Source organism: Pteropus medius, unplaced genomic scaffold (assembly GCF_902729225.1).
Source record: "Pteropus medius unplaced genomic scaffold, Ma_sr-lr_union100, whole genome shotgun sequence".
NCBI classification, from domain to species: Eukaryota; Metazoa; Chordata; class Mammalia; order Chiroptera; family Pteropodidae; genus Pteropus; species Pteropus medius.
Genome location: NW_024355205.1, coordinates 25,851,312 through 25,866,921, shown reverse-complemented (window position 1 = coordinate 25,866,921; position 15,610 = coordinate 25,851,312). Strand labels below are relative to the sequence as shown.

General features: G+C 34.7%; 1 protein-coding gene across 4 annotated transcripts in view; it reads right to left on the bottom strand.

Moving 5' to 3' along the window:
* Window positions 1-15,610, bottom strand: part of GABPA (GA binding protein transcription factor subunit alpha) — a 33,177-nt gene that overhangs the window by 6,233 nt on the left and 11,334 nt on the right. For all 4 annotated transcript variants that reach the window (XM_039857990.1, XM_039857991.1, XM_039857992.1 and 1 more), the window contains exons 4-7: window positions 15,399-15,483; window positions 13,209-13,454; window positions 4,642-4,836; window positions 911-964 (exon numbers count right to left, since the gene is read on the bottom strand). In XM_039857990.1, coding sequence (XP_039713924.1) covers window positions 911-964; window positions 4,642-4,836; window positions 13,209-13,454; window positions 15,399-15,483 — 580 coding nt within the window. The remainder of the gene's footprint in view (window positions 1-910; window positions 965-4,641; window positions 4,837-13,208; window positions 13,455-15,398; window positions 15,484-15,610) is intronic.

The following is a 15,610-nucleotide window of genomic DNA, read 5'->3' as shown; positions in this document are numbered from 1 at the left end:
GTTTCCTTTCTAATACAAGCAGTGAAAAAACTACTAAAAGACAAAATGCAATTAGTTTAACTAATGCCCAACAAAAGGCCTCATTTCAAAAAGCCTTAATCCACAACGGTTTTGAACAAAACTACAAAAAAAGTTCAGAGGATAAGGTCTGATGTTTGCATTACAGTTTGTAATCTAGTGAATAAGACTTGGTCTTCTAATTTTTGAAATAACTTAGTGGTGTATATACATTAGACAGTTATAAAATAATTGCTCATTAAAAATGGTTTATTAAGTGCTGGAGAAAATGTGGACAAATAAGAATTTATATTCCACTACTGACGAGAGTACAAACTCATACCATCACTTTGAGAAAAAAAACTTTGGTACTACCTGGTAAAATTAAAAAGGTAGAAACCCTATACTACTACATCCAGAGAATCTCATACACATTTTGACACATACTCATTCGATGATGTTCTCAAAGTTTTAAAAATAATATACAATAGTGAAAATGAACGAAATTGAACTTGAGTATCAATGTGGGTAAGTTTCATAAATTTTAAACAAAAAAACAAGTTATAAAAGGACATGCATAGCATAATATTTTATCCAAAAGGTTTAAACAGGTAAAACAATGCTATGGTGCTTATGGTTCTCCATAGTTGGTAAAAAAAAAAAAAAAAATGCATAAAATGAACAATATCAAATTTAGGATCTACGACAGGTAAATTTTATAAAGTTTTATTTCTTAATAGTGCACAGTGTTATAGTGTACACGGGTGTTGGTTATACTTTATTTCTTTATATATTTAAAATACTTCATAAAAAATTTAAAAATTAGTTTTCCTTTTTGCTACCTTGCAGCACTGAATAAAGGAAACATTTCTTATTGATAAATAGGCCATATATTATGGGTATGAATACTCACGTTGATCGATTGTAACTATCTCATTCATCTGTTGTTCTTGGCTTGCCAATACATCTGAAGAACACATAAAAATTTCTGTTTTCATTTAAAACCAGAAATGCAAACCCCAATCCAGTATAATTGAACTTAAAAAACATGATCCTTTTAAAGGAAACTCTACAATTAAAACCAAAACCAAACAAAAAAGCAAAACATAAAACAGCTGAAATTTATTGGCATGATAACCTAAAAATATTTCTATAGTCACTTCACAAGGAACAGATATTTTCAAGAGAAATAACAGAGTGGAAAACTCCAATTTCTTTTAGAGTTCATTATTCAGAGAATCATAGTTTTCTAAATGTAAATACTTAGATCTAAATCTATCTACATAAAACCATGTAAAACATGGAAATCTTCCAGATCAGATATGTGAATATAAACCACACTGCAATTATTTAGATATTCTTCACCAAAAAGGCTCCCTCATGATAATCTGAGAAATCTTCATAATTTACAAATCTGTTCTAATATCTACTTCTGAAAAAAACTACTTTAACTTTATAATGTCCCTTAAAGAGAGCTAAATTTTCAATAAAACTGTAGCTGTCTTACAACATGTATACAAATATAGCTCTCAAAGTCCCTAATGTAATCCTTTAGAGATTCATTCATTACTCCTCTATTACTATTCCCTATTCAAATGCTACTTTTTACTTCTCAAAAAAGAGGTATATTTCCCATTTTCCATTACTCTAGGCTACTTACTGCCATCATTGTGTGGATGGTTTTTTTTTTTGAAACTGAAATGATACCTATCAGCAATCATCTGTGTACCGAGTGAGTCCTGGCACCAGCACTTCCAACACAGTTCTACTTAGGGTACCACACTGGGATCCAGTCCCTGACACACAGGGCTGGGTAACTAAAAAGAGGTCTGACTCCTGCTTGTCAGACGAGAGCTTTCTTTGGGGTTTCTGAGCATGGAGGTTTAAATGATTATATGGGACTAGTCTCAGAAAATTCTAGGTTCTGATCTGAGTACTCATTTACTGGTTGTGTGGCTTTGGTAAATCATCCAACCAACCCGAACATTAGCTTCCTCATGTTGAAATCAGATATCCTCCACCTATCGCCTCATGAGGTTGTTGTGGAGACTAAAAGAATATGTTCTTAGGAAGTGCAGTGCCTGAGACACAGTTAACTTTTCAGTAAACTGAAGATGCTACTGTTTTATTCAGATTCCAAGTTCTGAGCATTCTCCCCAAGAACCGTTGTTTCTCTTGAAGAAAAATTCATGCCTTATGTTTGTGGTAGATTTCTCCTTAAAATTTTATAAAAGTACCTTGAGGAGGCAAAGTACTATTGAAATTGTTCTATTTGTGATTATAAATGAAGGTGCCATACCCTAAAAAGAGGCAAAAGAGAGTCACCATCACACCACACAGGTGTGACCAACCTGTAAGATCAGCTTTTAAGCCCAGACTCTCAGAAAGGGTTGGTCTGTTTCCTAGAAACTCTCAAGATAGAAGGTGCAACACAGAAAGAGAGGGGTCATTTACAATGCCTGTATGGTTTTAGACCAAGCTTTTTTGAAAGCTTGGTCTAAAACCATACAGGCATTGTAAATGATCACATTCCTCTGTAGCCCTCAAATCCTGGCCATGCATGGAGGAAGCAGAATCCTAAGAGGCAAAGCTCTGGGGAATGTGGAGCCATTTTATGAAGAAATTTCAGATACTAAAGGTATGAGGCAATTCTTTTCCTAAAGCAAACCCTCAGCAAACTGAGAGCTATACCTTTGGTGACAGAAGACAGATGTTTACACCAAGAGGCACATTATAAAGCTGGTAATACTGGAACATTTCCTAATTATCTCTCCGTGTAGGAGTAGGATATGGATGAAGTTTCAACACAAGGGAAGGTGGTGGCTCGGTAGGTAATCTAACACAAATATCTAACTTTTCCTTGATAGGTCATTAAGGAGGAAGAGATAAGACATGCAGGACTAATAACTACCTTTCAGAGATATGCTGTAGACTTCATTCTACGAGAGAGGCAAGAGTACTAGACTGTGCTCAAAGGAGCCTGTTCTGAGAAGTCAGGATTGTGCATTCTGGAAAGTCTGCCTGGCACAACCTTACACATCATTCTGCCCATTAACAAATTCTGAACTGAGCATTAGATTTCCAAACCAGATGAGACTGCGTTGCCAGGGCACAGCAGGGAACCATAGCCAGACAAGCAAAGAATTCTCTGAAACATTTACCTAGGCTGTGGGCTTTGTTACTTTCGAAAATAAAACAATTCCAGAGCAGAGCTTTTCTGAAGAAGACCCATTCTACTGCCAAAAAAAAGAGGAAAGATACAAAAGATTGCTCTGTTGCCTATACTATGGAAAGTCTCTGAATGAGCTTTAAAGTTTGAGAAGCACTAGGAGAGACAACCACAACAAAGTGCTGATCTGGGAAAGACAGTGAAAACCGTGAATTTGAGAACTAAACCGTAGACTAAGCACCGCCCTTGTTCTACACTTGAAAGTTTCTCCAAGAAAATGTTTAAGTAAACATGGCTCACATGTAAAGATCCTGAAACAATTCAGAATTCACCTTATTCATCTGCAGAGAAGAAAATCTGTGAAACCAAGGAAAAACCTTCAACCAGAACATTCAACTTATTTATAATAAAAACTGAAATTGGAAATAAATGTCTTTTAATGTCATACTTCCTCCCCATCTAAAATTTAGAAGTGTTAGTATAAGAAAGAAACTATAGATATAAACAATGAAGGAAAGCTTCTCTCCAAAGCTCGTTTCTTTGGAGATAATGCACCCTGAATGAAAACCCTAAGCATTAGATACTATGGAAAAATCCCTCCGCCAAAGCTGTCCCCTTATTGGACAAACAGTAGAACAACATACACGTTTTTACCCATAACTATTACAAAAACTAAGTCCGTCTGTCCCATTTACACATCCTGAAAAATATGTGGGTCTGGCTAGCATTTCTGATCTATGAAACTGCGTTGGGCAATGGGTTACTACTGAGACATTTTAATAGATAGCCACTGAAATATGAAATGGATTAAAATTCCAACAAAATAATTTACATTTATTTGAGGGCTTTTTATTGGACAGCTGAGTAGTTTCTAATTTCTGTATACAGTCACTTAATCAAGTCTGTGGAGCAAAGGGAAACATATCCAGTGGCTTCCATACCAAGATAGTGAGTTACATACTTATACCACTTATTTCTTAAGACCCTATTTAATTAAATTTTAAAAGATACAATCCTACTAACAATGAAGAGAATGAGAGGGAAGCCATCTGTGAACAAACAATCTTAAATTTCTAGAAGATGAGCAGTAAATGGAAGAACTGACTGATGAAACAAAAGTCAACAACTAGAATATGTGAACAGAGCTAAGCATAAGGCACAGCATCTTATTTAAGGATGCAGATTTAGTGTTAGCCCAAGTCTGGATCCTGGCACTACCATTCTCTAGCACTGTGATCTTGCAGGGCTCTTAAGCCTCAGTTTCCTATCTAAAAAATAAGAAAAGTAATGATTTGCAGGCTTTATACAGAGACTACATAAGCTAATACATATAAAGCACTTAGCACAGCCTTATACAGTTAATAAATGTTAAGTATTATTGCTATTATCAATGAACAATGACAATGATAACAAAGTTATAAAGAAATAAAACTGAACTTAAGTTACAATGTTAATAATAATTCAAATTTTTATACATTTTCGAAGAAGCTCCAGATGACTCCAAAGAATTTCTCCCCGAGGGACTCGCTGAAAAAAATCTTCTTGGTTGAGACTGCATAATTCTCGTCCTGAAATGTTGAGTGTGTTGAGCTCTATATCAGTCATGCTGAATTCCTTCATTACCCAAACTACCCAGTGCAAGACTTGGTCTGTAGACCACTGTATAGGATCTAAAAAAAGAAAAACATTACCATTAGCCTAGTTCCATCTTAGACATTATATAAATTTACAGTTAACTTATCAGTACACACAAACACACATAATCCATATAGCTTGTTTTCCCAAAGTAAATAAACTTAGTACATCAAGTAAAAAGATTTTTAAGTCATATTTTCTCCTGACTTCTCTTTTAATTTCTTAATCTAAATTTCTAATGGATTCACTTGGTTCTACATCAGTTAGTCTGGAATTTTATCAAGAAAAACAAAATGCGAAAGTGCTCTCCAGTGGGCCAAATGGAATAAAATATGACTACTCTGGAGAAAATGGAGTAAGTTATCCAAGTTAAAAAAAAAACTGTTTCATAGCAGTGTGTGATTTGGTGTGGTGAAAAAAAAGGGGGGGTTTTAGAGAGCTAGTCTTATTCTCCAAAATGTGAACAATGTACTCTTTCCTCCCTTTTGCTTCTTTTAAAAAGCTGGTTGCTCCTGCATTTACCCTTATGGTGGCACTTATAACATGCTAATTACCTATTTACTCAGCTGTCTTCTCTTATAACATATTAAGGTCTTAAATAGAAGGACGATGTCCTATAAACCATTCTATCTTCAAAACTTACCACCAGTGCCTTGTGCATGCATTTGCTAAATCTATAAAAGGTGAATCCAAATAATTTCATTACCTCATCATTTTTTATTACCTAATTAAATTCACAAATGAAAAAGATGGCCATTATATATAAATACTTCATCGTTGCATCCTTGGAACCTAAAAAAGCATTCTAATCCCATAAAAAGCTTAATAAATACTAGCTGAATTAATTTTAGTAAAGGTACTGATGCATGGAGAAGATGGTCTATCCCAACAGTATTGGTTATATGCCACAAAGATGCATGCTATTCAATAAGAAAAGAAGTGGGAAAAATGACATTTAGATATTTATCAAAAACCGATTTATAGTAAAAATGAATCAACATATCAATACAGGATTGATAGCCACAGAACTGATTTTTTAATTTGATTTTTCTCACGAAGTTTAAGGAGGAGGATTCTGAGAAGATGGCAGCAAAGTTTAAAAATTTCTCTGAATTAAAAAAACTAGAGAGCAAAACCAAAAATTTATGAACATTTATAATAAAACCAGGTGACAAGATATCCCCGCGAACCCCAAAATACATGCAGGTGAACACAAAGCAGTGACAGCCTCAAGACCTCCAGGGTATTAGTATCTGTGCAGGAGAAAGCAAAGGGAGAAGCAAAGGAACATCGGATCCATTCTCCATTGCAAGCATGGGAAAACCTGAACATAAAGGGGATGTATTCATTAAAAGCACAACAGGCCAAGGTGTAAAAGGCAGCTAAGAGCGTTTCTGCCCAATCCAGTAGCAGCTGAGTACAAAGGTCTGCAGTAAGGTTTAAGAGGTTGCAGCAGTGTAGCACCTGTGAGTTTTCAAAGTGAGCCAAGATCACTTCCAGGAGAGTAGACCACATTAAGGAGAAACTGGTGGGAATGGAACAGAAATCCAGTAGCACTAGAACACCAAGGAAAAGGAAAGAGAAGGTCCTGATAAAAGTGTGGAGTAAGAGAACAGACAGGAACTGAGAAAGCAAGTGGCTCTATTTTTTAATGCTACTTAAAAACAGCAGCATAACAGAAAAGAGGGCCATGGAAAGTTAGAAAAGCTATCCTGAAAAGTCCAAGAAAGCTCATTCTACATGAACATAAAAAAAAATGGCAAGATCAAAAAAGTTAGGGGAAAATAGAATTAGTCTGATTTCTTTTCTTAAATAGTATCAGGACTTCTGTTTCAACATTACTAATTGGCCATGTTCTCCTTGCCTCTTCTCTAAGACCCTAGGAAATGACCATAAAGGAAGTTTTAAAAAATGTAAACTCATCAGAACATGAGTGAAAAATGACAGAAAAGGGAGATTTCCAGAAAATTTTTGAAGAAAATAAGCAGAGTGACATTTCAGCAGGGTAGGCAAAGCTATAACTTAAACTACTCATCAAGGACGATACCAATAAGTGGCAGTATTCCTGCCTACAGAATCCCCATAACTGGCTCAGGTCATGGAGGTTTAAGTGAAAAATGGGGACGCTAACTTAAAGTGTAGTTAGAACCTCCAGGGCTTCTCTTTCATTCTCAGGAGCCAACCGAATGAAAGTATCCCCTTACATGTGGACACCAGGAACACTTTAGATCAGGGACACATGAAGCAGATATTGAGAGAACTGATCTCAGTAAGAAAAGTCTACAAACTGAAGAGTGAGACGCTCTCACCTTCTCCCCTTCCACATTTCTTTCCATTTCCAAAATGTAGCATTCACATACACATCAACCCTAAATCCTCACCTCAACCTTCTACTCCTGACAGTATTTGGCCAATTCTCCAGAGAAGTTGAAGAAACCCAGGAAACAGATCTATACATTATGACACTTGAAAATCTTTTAATGAGAGAAGCAATACTCTACCTTTACCAGCCTACAGTCAGCAAATCCCTTCCAGAACTTCAAACTAATTAGCTTTAAAGTTATTCCCTCTTAAATATGAAGAGATGGTCAAAAATAATCAGATATGAAAGACTAAAATCAAACCATTAAGCAAACAAAAATAAACAGAAAAACAGAACCAGGAGGAAAAATACTGCAATATTGAACTGAAAAAAGAAAAACAATAACCGAAGCCCCCGCCCCCCCCACTGTAATTAATACACTTGGAGAAGGGAAAATATATCTGTAAGATCAGAATGCCATGGAAAAGCAACAACCAAATACAAAGAGGCCCTTATAAATTGAAAGTAAAAATCAAGTAGGTTGTACTATAAAGACAAAAAAAAAAAAAAAAAAATAAATGGCAGAGGGCAGTACAAATAGATATGGAGATGAAAAACAAGGAGAAAATAGATACAGAGGATCAACCCTGGAGATTCAACAGGAGTTCTAGAAAAAGAACAGAGAAACAGAATTATCAAAATAATAATGCAGAAAAATTTCCCAGAACTGAAGGCTACAATTGTCTAGATCAGCACTGTCCAACAGAAATATGATGTAGGCCACGATATAATTTTTAAATTTTCTAATAGCTACATTAAAAAAGTAAAGAAACATGAAATTCATTTTAATAATAATTTCATTTAACTTAATACATCCAAATGTTATTTCAACATGTAATCAATTTTAAAATAAAAATTAGAGATTTTACATTCTTCTCTTTTGGTACTGGGTGTTTTATACTTACAGCACATCTCAATTCAGAAGAGGCACATTTCAAGTGCTCACATGAGACTAGTGGCTACTGCACTGGGCAGTGCCAGGCCAGACTGAAATGCTGCACTATCAACTATAAATCTACGGTAAATAAAAAAATTACACACTGCCACTAAACCAAGATAAAGACCAGAGAGAGAAAAAGATCCTAACAGCTTCCGAAAAGAAAAAAATAGGGTATGCAAAGGAACTAGAATCAGAATGGCCGCTGAACATCTCACACTATAACAAAATGGAACGGCGTCATCAAAATAGACTTTTTAACTTAATGTTCTATACCCCAATTATCAATCAGAGCAGAATAAAGACTTTTCAAATATGTAGTCTCCCTCCACAAGAAAAAGGAAGAGTATACATATATATACGTATATATATGTATTTCCTAGTTGCCCTTTCTTAAGAAACCTATAAGAGAATGAGAATAATGAATGAAAGAATAAAACTAAGAAAAGAAAAATATCAGAATCAGGTGGAAATTGGGGTACAGGACTGCAGGGAAGTCAAGGATGTCCCAGGATGACAGCTCTATGGCAGACTTAAAAAAAAATTCAACCCAGAAATACACGAGAATTTGAGAAAAACTAATGACAGGCGCAAAACAGACTGATAGAAATGGGAGAAGTCTAGGTATACGTAGAAATCTACACAGCTAAAAAACAAGTCATCGTTGAACTTTAAGAAAACTAAGTTGTATCAATGTAATCATTGTATAAGAAACAAATTCTCCCAATACACACACTGACTAATGACAAATAAGTTACATAACAATATTAACAAAATGGCGAAAAAATAAAGTTTTTTTTTGTTTTGCAGGGGAGAGAAGTATAAAAGAACTAACCTTCATGTACTATAACAGGAAGTTAATAATGATCAAAAGTAGTAAAGCAAAAACTGGTTGCGAATGGGTAGCAAGACTGAAGAAAAGAAAACCATGTAATAAATGACAGAGCTTACCCGTGGGGACAGGGAGAGCTACGGAAGTAAACAGCTAGTTAGATACAAACCAACTATATCTAAAATGCTGTATTTTTTGAATGTATGTATAACACTTTTAAATGTTAATATCTGACAAATCTGGGAGTCAAAAACATGTCTTTTTAATTATTCGAACAACTGAAAGAAAAATAAAAATAATCTCAGCATCTTCATCTTTTCAATATTCTTATTTAATAAATAACAATAAATGTTTACTCTTAATTTTAGTCTGTTTTAAAAAAACCTACAACTCATTCCCTACAACTCATCGAACTACTATAAATTCATTAATCTGAGTTTTGTCCATAGCTGTTTAACGTAAAATAGTGTAAAAAAAAAAAAATTTCAACAGGAAAAAGAATTAAAAGTCCTGAAAAACTCAAAACTGAGGGGAAAATATAAATATATATGACTGTATATAAACATATGAAAATATAATGAGGCTCTAAGCTCCTGTCAAGCTATAAAATTGATGTGTGTAAAGTAAACTTTGGTGAATTTTCCAACATGGATCAATATTTCAAAGAGATTTAAAGTAGCTATGACCAATTAACTATATTTCAATTTCGCACAGAATTAAGCAATTAGCAAAAAAAAGAAAAAAGAAAAAAGAAAAAAAGAAATATCCTTAGGTGCAGAAATAGAAATATGAAATAACTGCCTAAGAAAATATTAATCATTTCTAAAACTTTCTAGTAGATAACGATTTCATGAGAAAAATCATCAGTGATATTTTAAAGTCTTTCTGTAACTAAATAAATCTCAAATATCTTAAACGAGCTTTCATTCTAAGTAAATAACATTCTTGGTAGAAATTCAGTCAGAGTTTATAATCTGGCTATCTATGATTAATTTTTATACATTATTTTCCATAAAAAATTCTACCACTAAAGACTTCTTGTTGAAGATCTAGCAAACTCTATAAAACATTATTTCAAATGCTTTAATGATACCTTCTTTCCTTCTCAGCATTCTTAGGAGATAACTCCCAACTTACTAACACTGAGGTCAAGTACACCATCCACACTAGCTTCCACATGTCAAAAATAACTTAATATTTTCACTATCCTATCTCTGAGGACTGGCTAGATCTCACCCTTCAAACCTGGCTCTTTTTCACATTGTTATGCTCCAATTAACAACCCTTCACCTCGCTTCTTTTATTTCTTCTGTTATGAGTTCCATACCATCTACCTACAAATACACTCAGGTCAGCACCAACTTTTCAACCTTCAGTATTATGCATCTGTTCCCCCAGCGCTCTTCCCACTTATCCCCGCCCCCCAAAAAGTTAATAACAATTTTCTCCATTTCTATGTTTATTTATTTCTTATAATTCAGCTTTGTCTCTCTACCTATATAGTTACTTTTACCTATATCGACCAATGAGCCTCTGATTACCAAACTCAATAGCTATTGCACAGCTGGCATTCTTTGACTTTCTTAGAAGCATTAAGACTGACCATCTAAAAACTCTCTCTCAATTTCAGCGACACTATACACAAGTTGTTATTTTTTCTTCTCTTTTCAACTATTCCATGTCTCTCTTCCTTTTCCTCAACCCTAAATGTTGACAAGGTCCAGTAACCAGTACTTAACATTGCATTTTCCATTTTCTCTCACTCCATCAAACTCCAAAGACTTTTATGGCTTCAGTGCAAATTCAATGTGACTGAGTCCCAGACAACATCTCTATCCCTAGTCCAAAACGTATTCACCTGAAATTACTATCTGGCTACTTCCAGTTGAATATGTACTGTTACTTCAAAATCAAATACTATCAATACTTACCCTTGAAAACTCTTTCCAATACCCGTCTTCCCTACCTCCCCCATAAGCTTTGGAAAGCATGGACTATCTTTCTTGTGCACCATCAAAAGCCCAGCATTTAACATGGTGCCTGGCAAATGTAGTTCATGAAATATGTAATGAAGATGTAACCAATTTTTATCAATATTATTATTGCCCTAGTCACCCAAACTTGAGAAGTTAGATCAATACTTGAATGTCCCCTCTACCTTCACACAATCGGTCAGTCAGTTGCTCACTCCTATCATGACTTTGATACATCTCCTCCTTTCTACTCGTACAGAAATCACCTAATCTGGGCTAACCTAGACATTATCACCTAGTTGCACCTAAAGTACAACAATATGCTCCTGTTTTCCCTTCACTGTCTCTACCTGCTCCAACTTATGCCATATACCACTGCCACATTCATTTTCAACTATCATTTCCATCAATCACAAATAATTCCATAATGCTACAAAATAAATCTTCTCACTACTCATGCATATTCCCACTCTCACGTCTCAGCTTTGCACATATATTTCCTGTCTGGAATGTCCTTCCCTGCCCAACAATTTCTTTGTCTATGATAAACTCTTTCCCAATTTTCCTCCAGGCCAGTAGGAGCCCTTTGAGATTCTAATAGCATGTTTCATTTATACCAGTTACTGGCAGCTTAGAAAACATGTTACCTTTATGGCTATTATCTCTTTTCATCTATTTTCTCTGTCTTCAACTACAGTGTGAATACCCTAAGGGCAGAATATTTTTTTTATACAATCATGTGCTGCATAACAATGTTTCAGACAACAATGGACTGCATTTATGACAGTGGTCCCATAAAGTTATAACAGAGCTGAAAAATTCCTATTGCCTAGCGATGTAGCCATCAGAAAATCATAGTGCAAAGGTTGCAAAAATCAACGAGGCTGTGGTTGAGATGGGAAACTATTTAACCTGGGTGTGGATGAGGATGACACTGAAGATTTCGTAGAGGTGGTTCCTGAGAAACAGACTAACAAGGAGGTGTTGGAACAAGTGAAGGAGAGGCGAGAGAAAAGGAAACTGCAGGGGAAGAAAAAGAACTCCCAGGAAAATTCACAGTGAAGGGCTTAGCAGGAGCTTTTGCAGAACTCAGCAAGCTCCTTAAAAAGTTTGAAAACACGGACCCCAACACTGAAAGCTTTTTATTAATGGAGATAAATATTCATTGTACATTATCTGCTTATGAGCAAATCTATGATTAAAAAAACAAAGCAACCCACTAAAGACATTTATAAAAAAGAGTGACACCATCTCTCTAGAGGGGCCTCAGATAGAGTCTTTTAGGAGGTATTCCAGGAGAAAGCATTGTTATCATAAGAGGTGACAGCTCCATGCACGTCACTGCCCCTGAAGATCTTTCAGTGGGACAAGATGTAGAGGTAAAGATAGTGACACTGATGATCCTGACCCTAGGTAGGCCTAGGCTGAGTGTGTTTGTCTTTCCTTTTTAACAAGGAAAAGTTTAAAAAGTAAAAGAAAATTTTAATTTTTAGAAGCTTATAGAATAAAGATCTAAAAAAATAATTCTGTACAGCTGTATAATGTGTTTTAAGCTAAGTGTTATTACAAGAGTTGAAAAGTTAAAAAAATTAAATGTTTATAAAGTAAAAAAGTTACAGTAAGTGAAAGTTAATTTATTATTGAAGAAATAAAAATATCTTTATGTAAATATAGTGCAGTCTCAGAGTACAGTGTGTGTAAAGTCTATAGTAGTGTACGGTAGTGTCCTGGCCCTTCACATTCACTCACACTCACTCACCAACTCACCCAGAGCAACTCCCAGCCCTGTCAGCTCCATCCATGATAAATACCCCATACAAGTGAACCATGTTTTATCTTTTATACCATATTTTTACTGTACCTTTTTCACGTTTAGATGTGTTTAGGTACACAAATACCACTGTTACTACTGCCTACAGTATTTGGCAGAGTAACATGCTATACAGATTTATAGCCTAAGAGCAATAGGCAATACCGTACAGTGTAGGTGCATAGTAGGCTATATCGTTTAGGTTTATGTAAGTGTATTCTATGATGCTTGCACAATGACAAAATTGCCGAACAATGCATTTCTCAGAACGTATTCCCATTGTTAAGTACTGCATGACTGTACTGCTTTTTATTCCCAGCACCTAGGACAGTTTTTGTCCATCTTGTGTTAATACAAAAAAATAAACAAAACAGAAAATCAAATTCTTCCTAAAAATTCTACATTTAAAACAGATTATAACTCACTCTAGTAACTTCTATGTCAAGCTTAATTCTTCTCATCCTACCTAACATGTAATTATGTATTTTCTTACCATAGGGTATCCCAAGGCGTTCTTGCTCTTTCCTATAACCTTCCAGTGCAGCAGCCCACCTTGTCACTTGTTCCGAGGTTTCATCGGAAATGGTTGTAATGTGTTTTGTGCCATCAAGGGTAATCACTTGAGCTTCCTCAACGAGATGTGCTTCTGCTTCAGCATGGTGGGCATCTGGATCAATAACTACTTCAACTGTTTCCGCAGGTTTAACAATTTCAAGGATGTTGAGCTTTGGTTCAATTCCTTAACAGAAATTAAAAAAAAAAAATCTAAATGAAAACATGAACGTCACTAACAAAATTTAGTTTATATGTTCTCAAATGGTAAAGCAAAACTTCATTTTAAATATTTCTAGCATTATGTCTAGAGAACTTAACAGATTCCTATTTAATGATAAAAACAACAGAACTTTGGTAGATAACAGTGTTGTGTCGATTAATATTTTCTGATTTTGATAATCGTACTGTGGTCATGTAAAAGAATTCCTTGTTTTTAGAAAAAACACACACTGATGTATTTAGGCACAGAAGGATATCATGTCTGCAATTTATCTGTAAAGAGGTCGAAAAATATAATGTGGAGGCAAGGGAGAGAATAAACCATATCTAATAATGAAGTTAACACGTGGGGAATCTGGGTGAAGGATAACCAGGAAGTGTTTTACTATTCTTGCAACTTTTCTAGAAGTCTAAAATAATTTAAAAACACCATCACCACCACCACACATATACAGCCCTACTACAAACATTAAGAAAAAAGTACCAGTGTGGAACAGAAAATAAAAACTAGGCTAGGGAGAGAATAAATGAATAGCTACTCATCCTCAGAATTCTGAAAAATTAAAATTATTTACTGACTACTTTTCTTTTTAAAGAACAAAGCACATGTTTTATAAATGGACACTGAGTGTGTTAAACTGCATTTATATCATTAAATTCTGATATTCACTTTCAGTTGAAGAAAAACCCAAATCCTTAAGATATTCGAAACAGAATAAACTAGAGCTTTATGATATAATAACAGATATTTCTGTTAAAATGACAGCTTTAAGAAACTATCATTCTGCTTAACAGATACTGTTTGCTCACCGATTTTGTTACGATCTATACAAAATTTAAAGTGCATTTGAAAGAAAGCAAAACAATTTCAATCTCTCGTGAAAACCAATTATTCCAGAAAAATATACTGTCATTCACTAAGTGGTGTAAACAGAAGTTACTTTATTCAAATATGCATGAGAAAAACAATTAGAATTTTTGAAAAATGTTTTTCCTAAGATTTATCCCCTAATCCTCCACTCAAATTTCATCAAGTAAACGTTTTTTAAGTACACTTGCACTGACAGGTCACTAGGCTTTTCACGATAAAAACAAAGATTTTTTTTTCATATTTCCACCAATGGACAATTCTGGGGAAATTAAGGATCAATAGTAGATAACCACCATTTTCATAGTCTTTGGTTTGTGAAACATGACTGTAAGCACTATATATTCAGAGATCAAAATTAATCTAAATCTCTGGTTAGGAATCCCAATAAGCCACATTAAAAAAAACTAAAATTCAAGCCACCAAAAATGGTTTCCTAATTTTCTTTCTAACTTGGGTACCTACACAAGATTTGTAAAATACCACATGGATATGGCTGAGTGTGGTCAATCAACATCCTTTGCAAATTCCTCTTTTTGTGCTAAACCACAGAGACTAGATTTCCTTGCAGCAAGGGTCCCCACTGTAATGTAAGCTCTAGAATCACTGGCATAAGCCTTCTATTTAGAAACAAGTTAAGAGGGGATAAGTAGGCACGTGGCATCCATTTTTTTTGGTTACTCTGGATCACTAAAAAAGGCAGCATGGTCCCAAGATCACAACAGGGCAGCAGCTTTCTTGGCAGTCCAGTTCTGCTGTGCGGCTCAGGCATTCTTAGAGTTAACCCGAACCTGTTCTTCCAGCCCTCTCTGTGATCATGTTACTTACTAGTCTATAATATATCCCCTCCTGATGAAACTAGGTAGAATGTTTTATATCATCTGCTTCACCTTGACAGATAAAAGTTAAATCAAAAGCATGAATATCTGTCTATAACATGACATTAAGTAATTTAAACAACCATCTAAAACTCTCAAAACTTATAAAACTGAGTTCTTATATTTTAAAAAACTAGCTAAGCTTACACTAAAATTAACGTACCTTGGTAAGAAATTACCTGTACACTAAGTTGTACAGTTCCATCTGTCTTTACTCCTTGGTCAAACAAACTTCGTTCTGGATCCAGCTAAACATGGGTAAAATGATTAAGATTATTTTAACACAATCATCTGGTTTAATAAAAATGGATGTACCAAACAGGACTTAATTACTGAGGCATACTAATTAAATTACAAGAACACATTTAATTATTT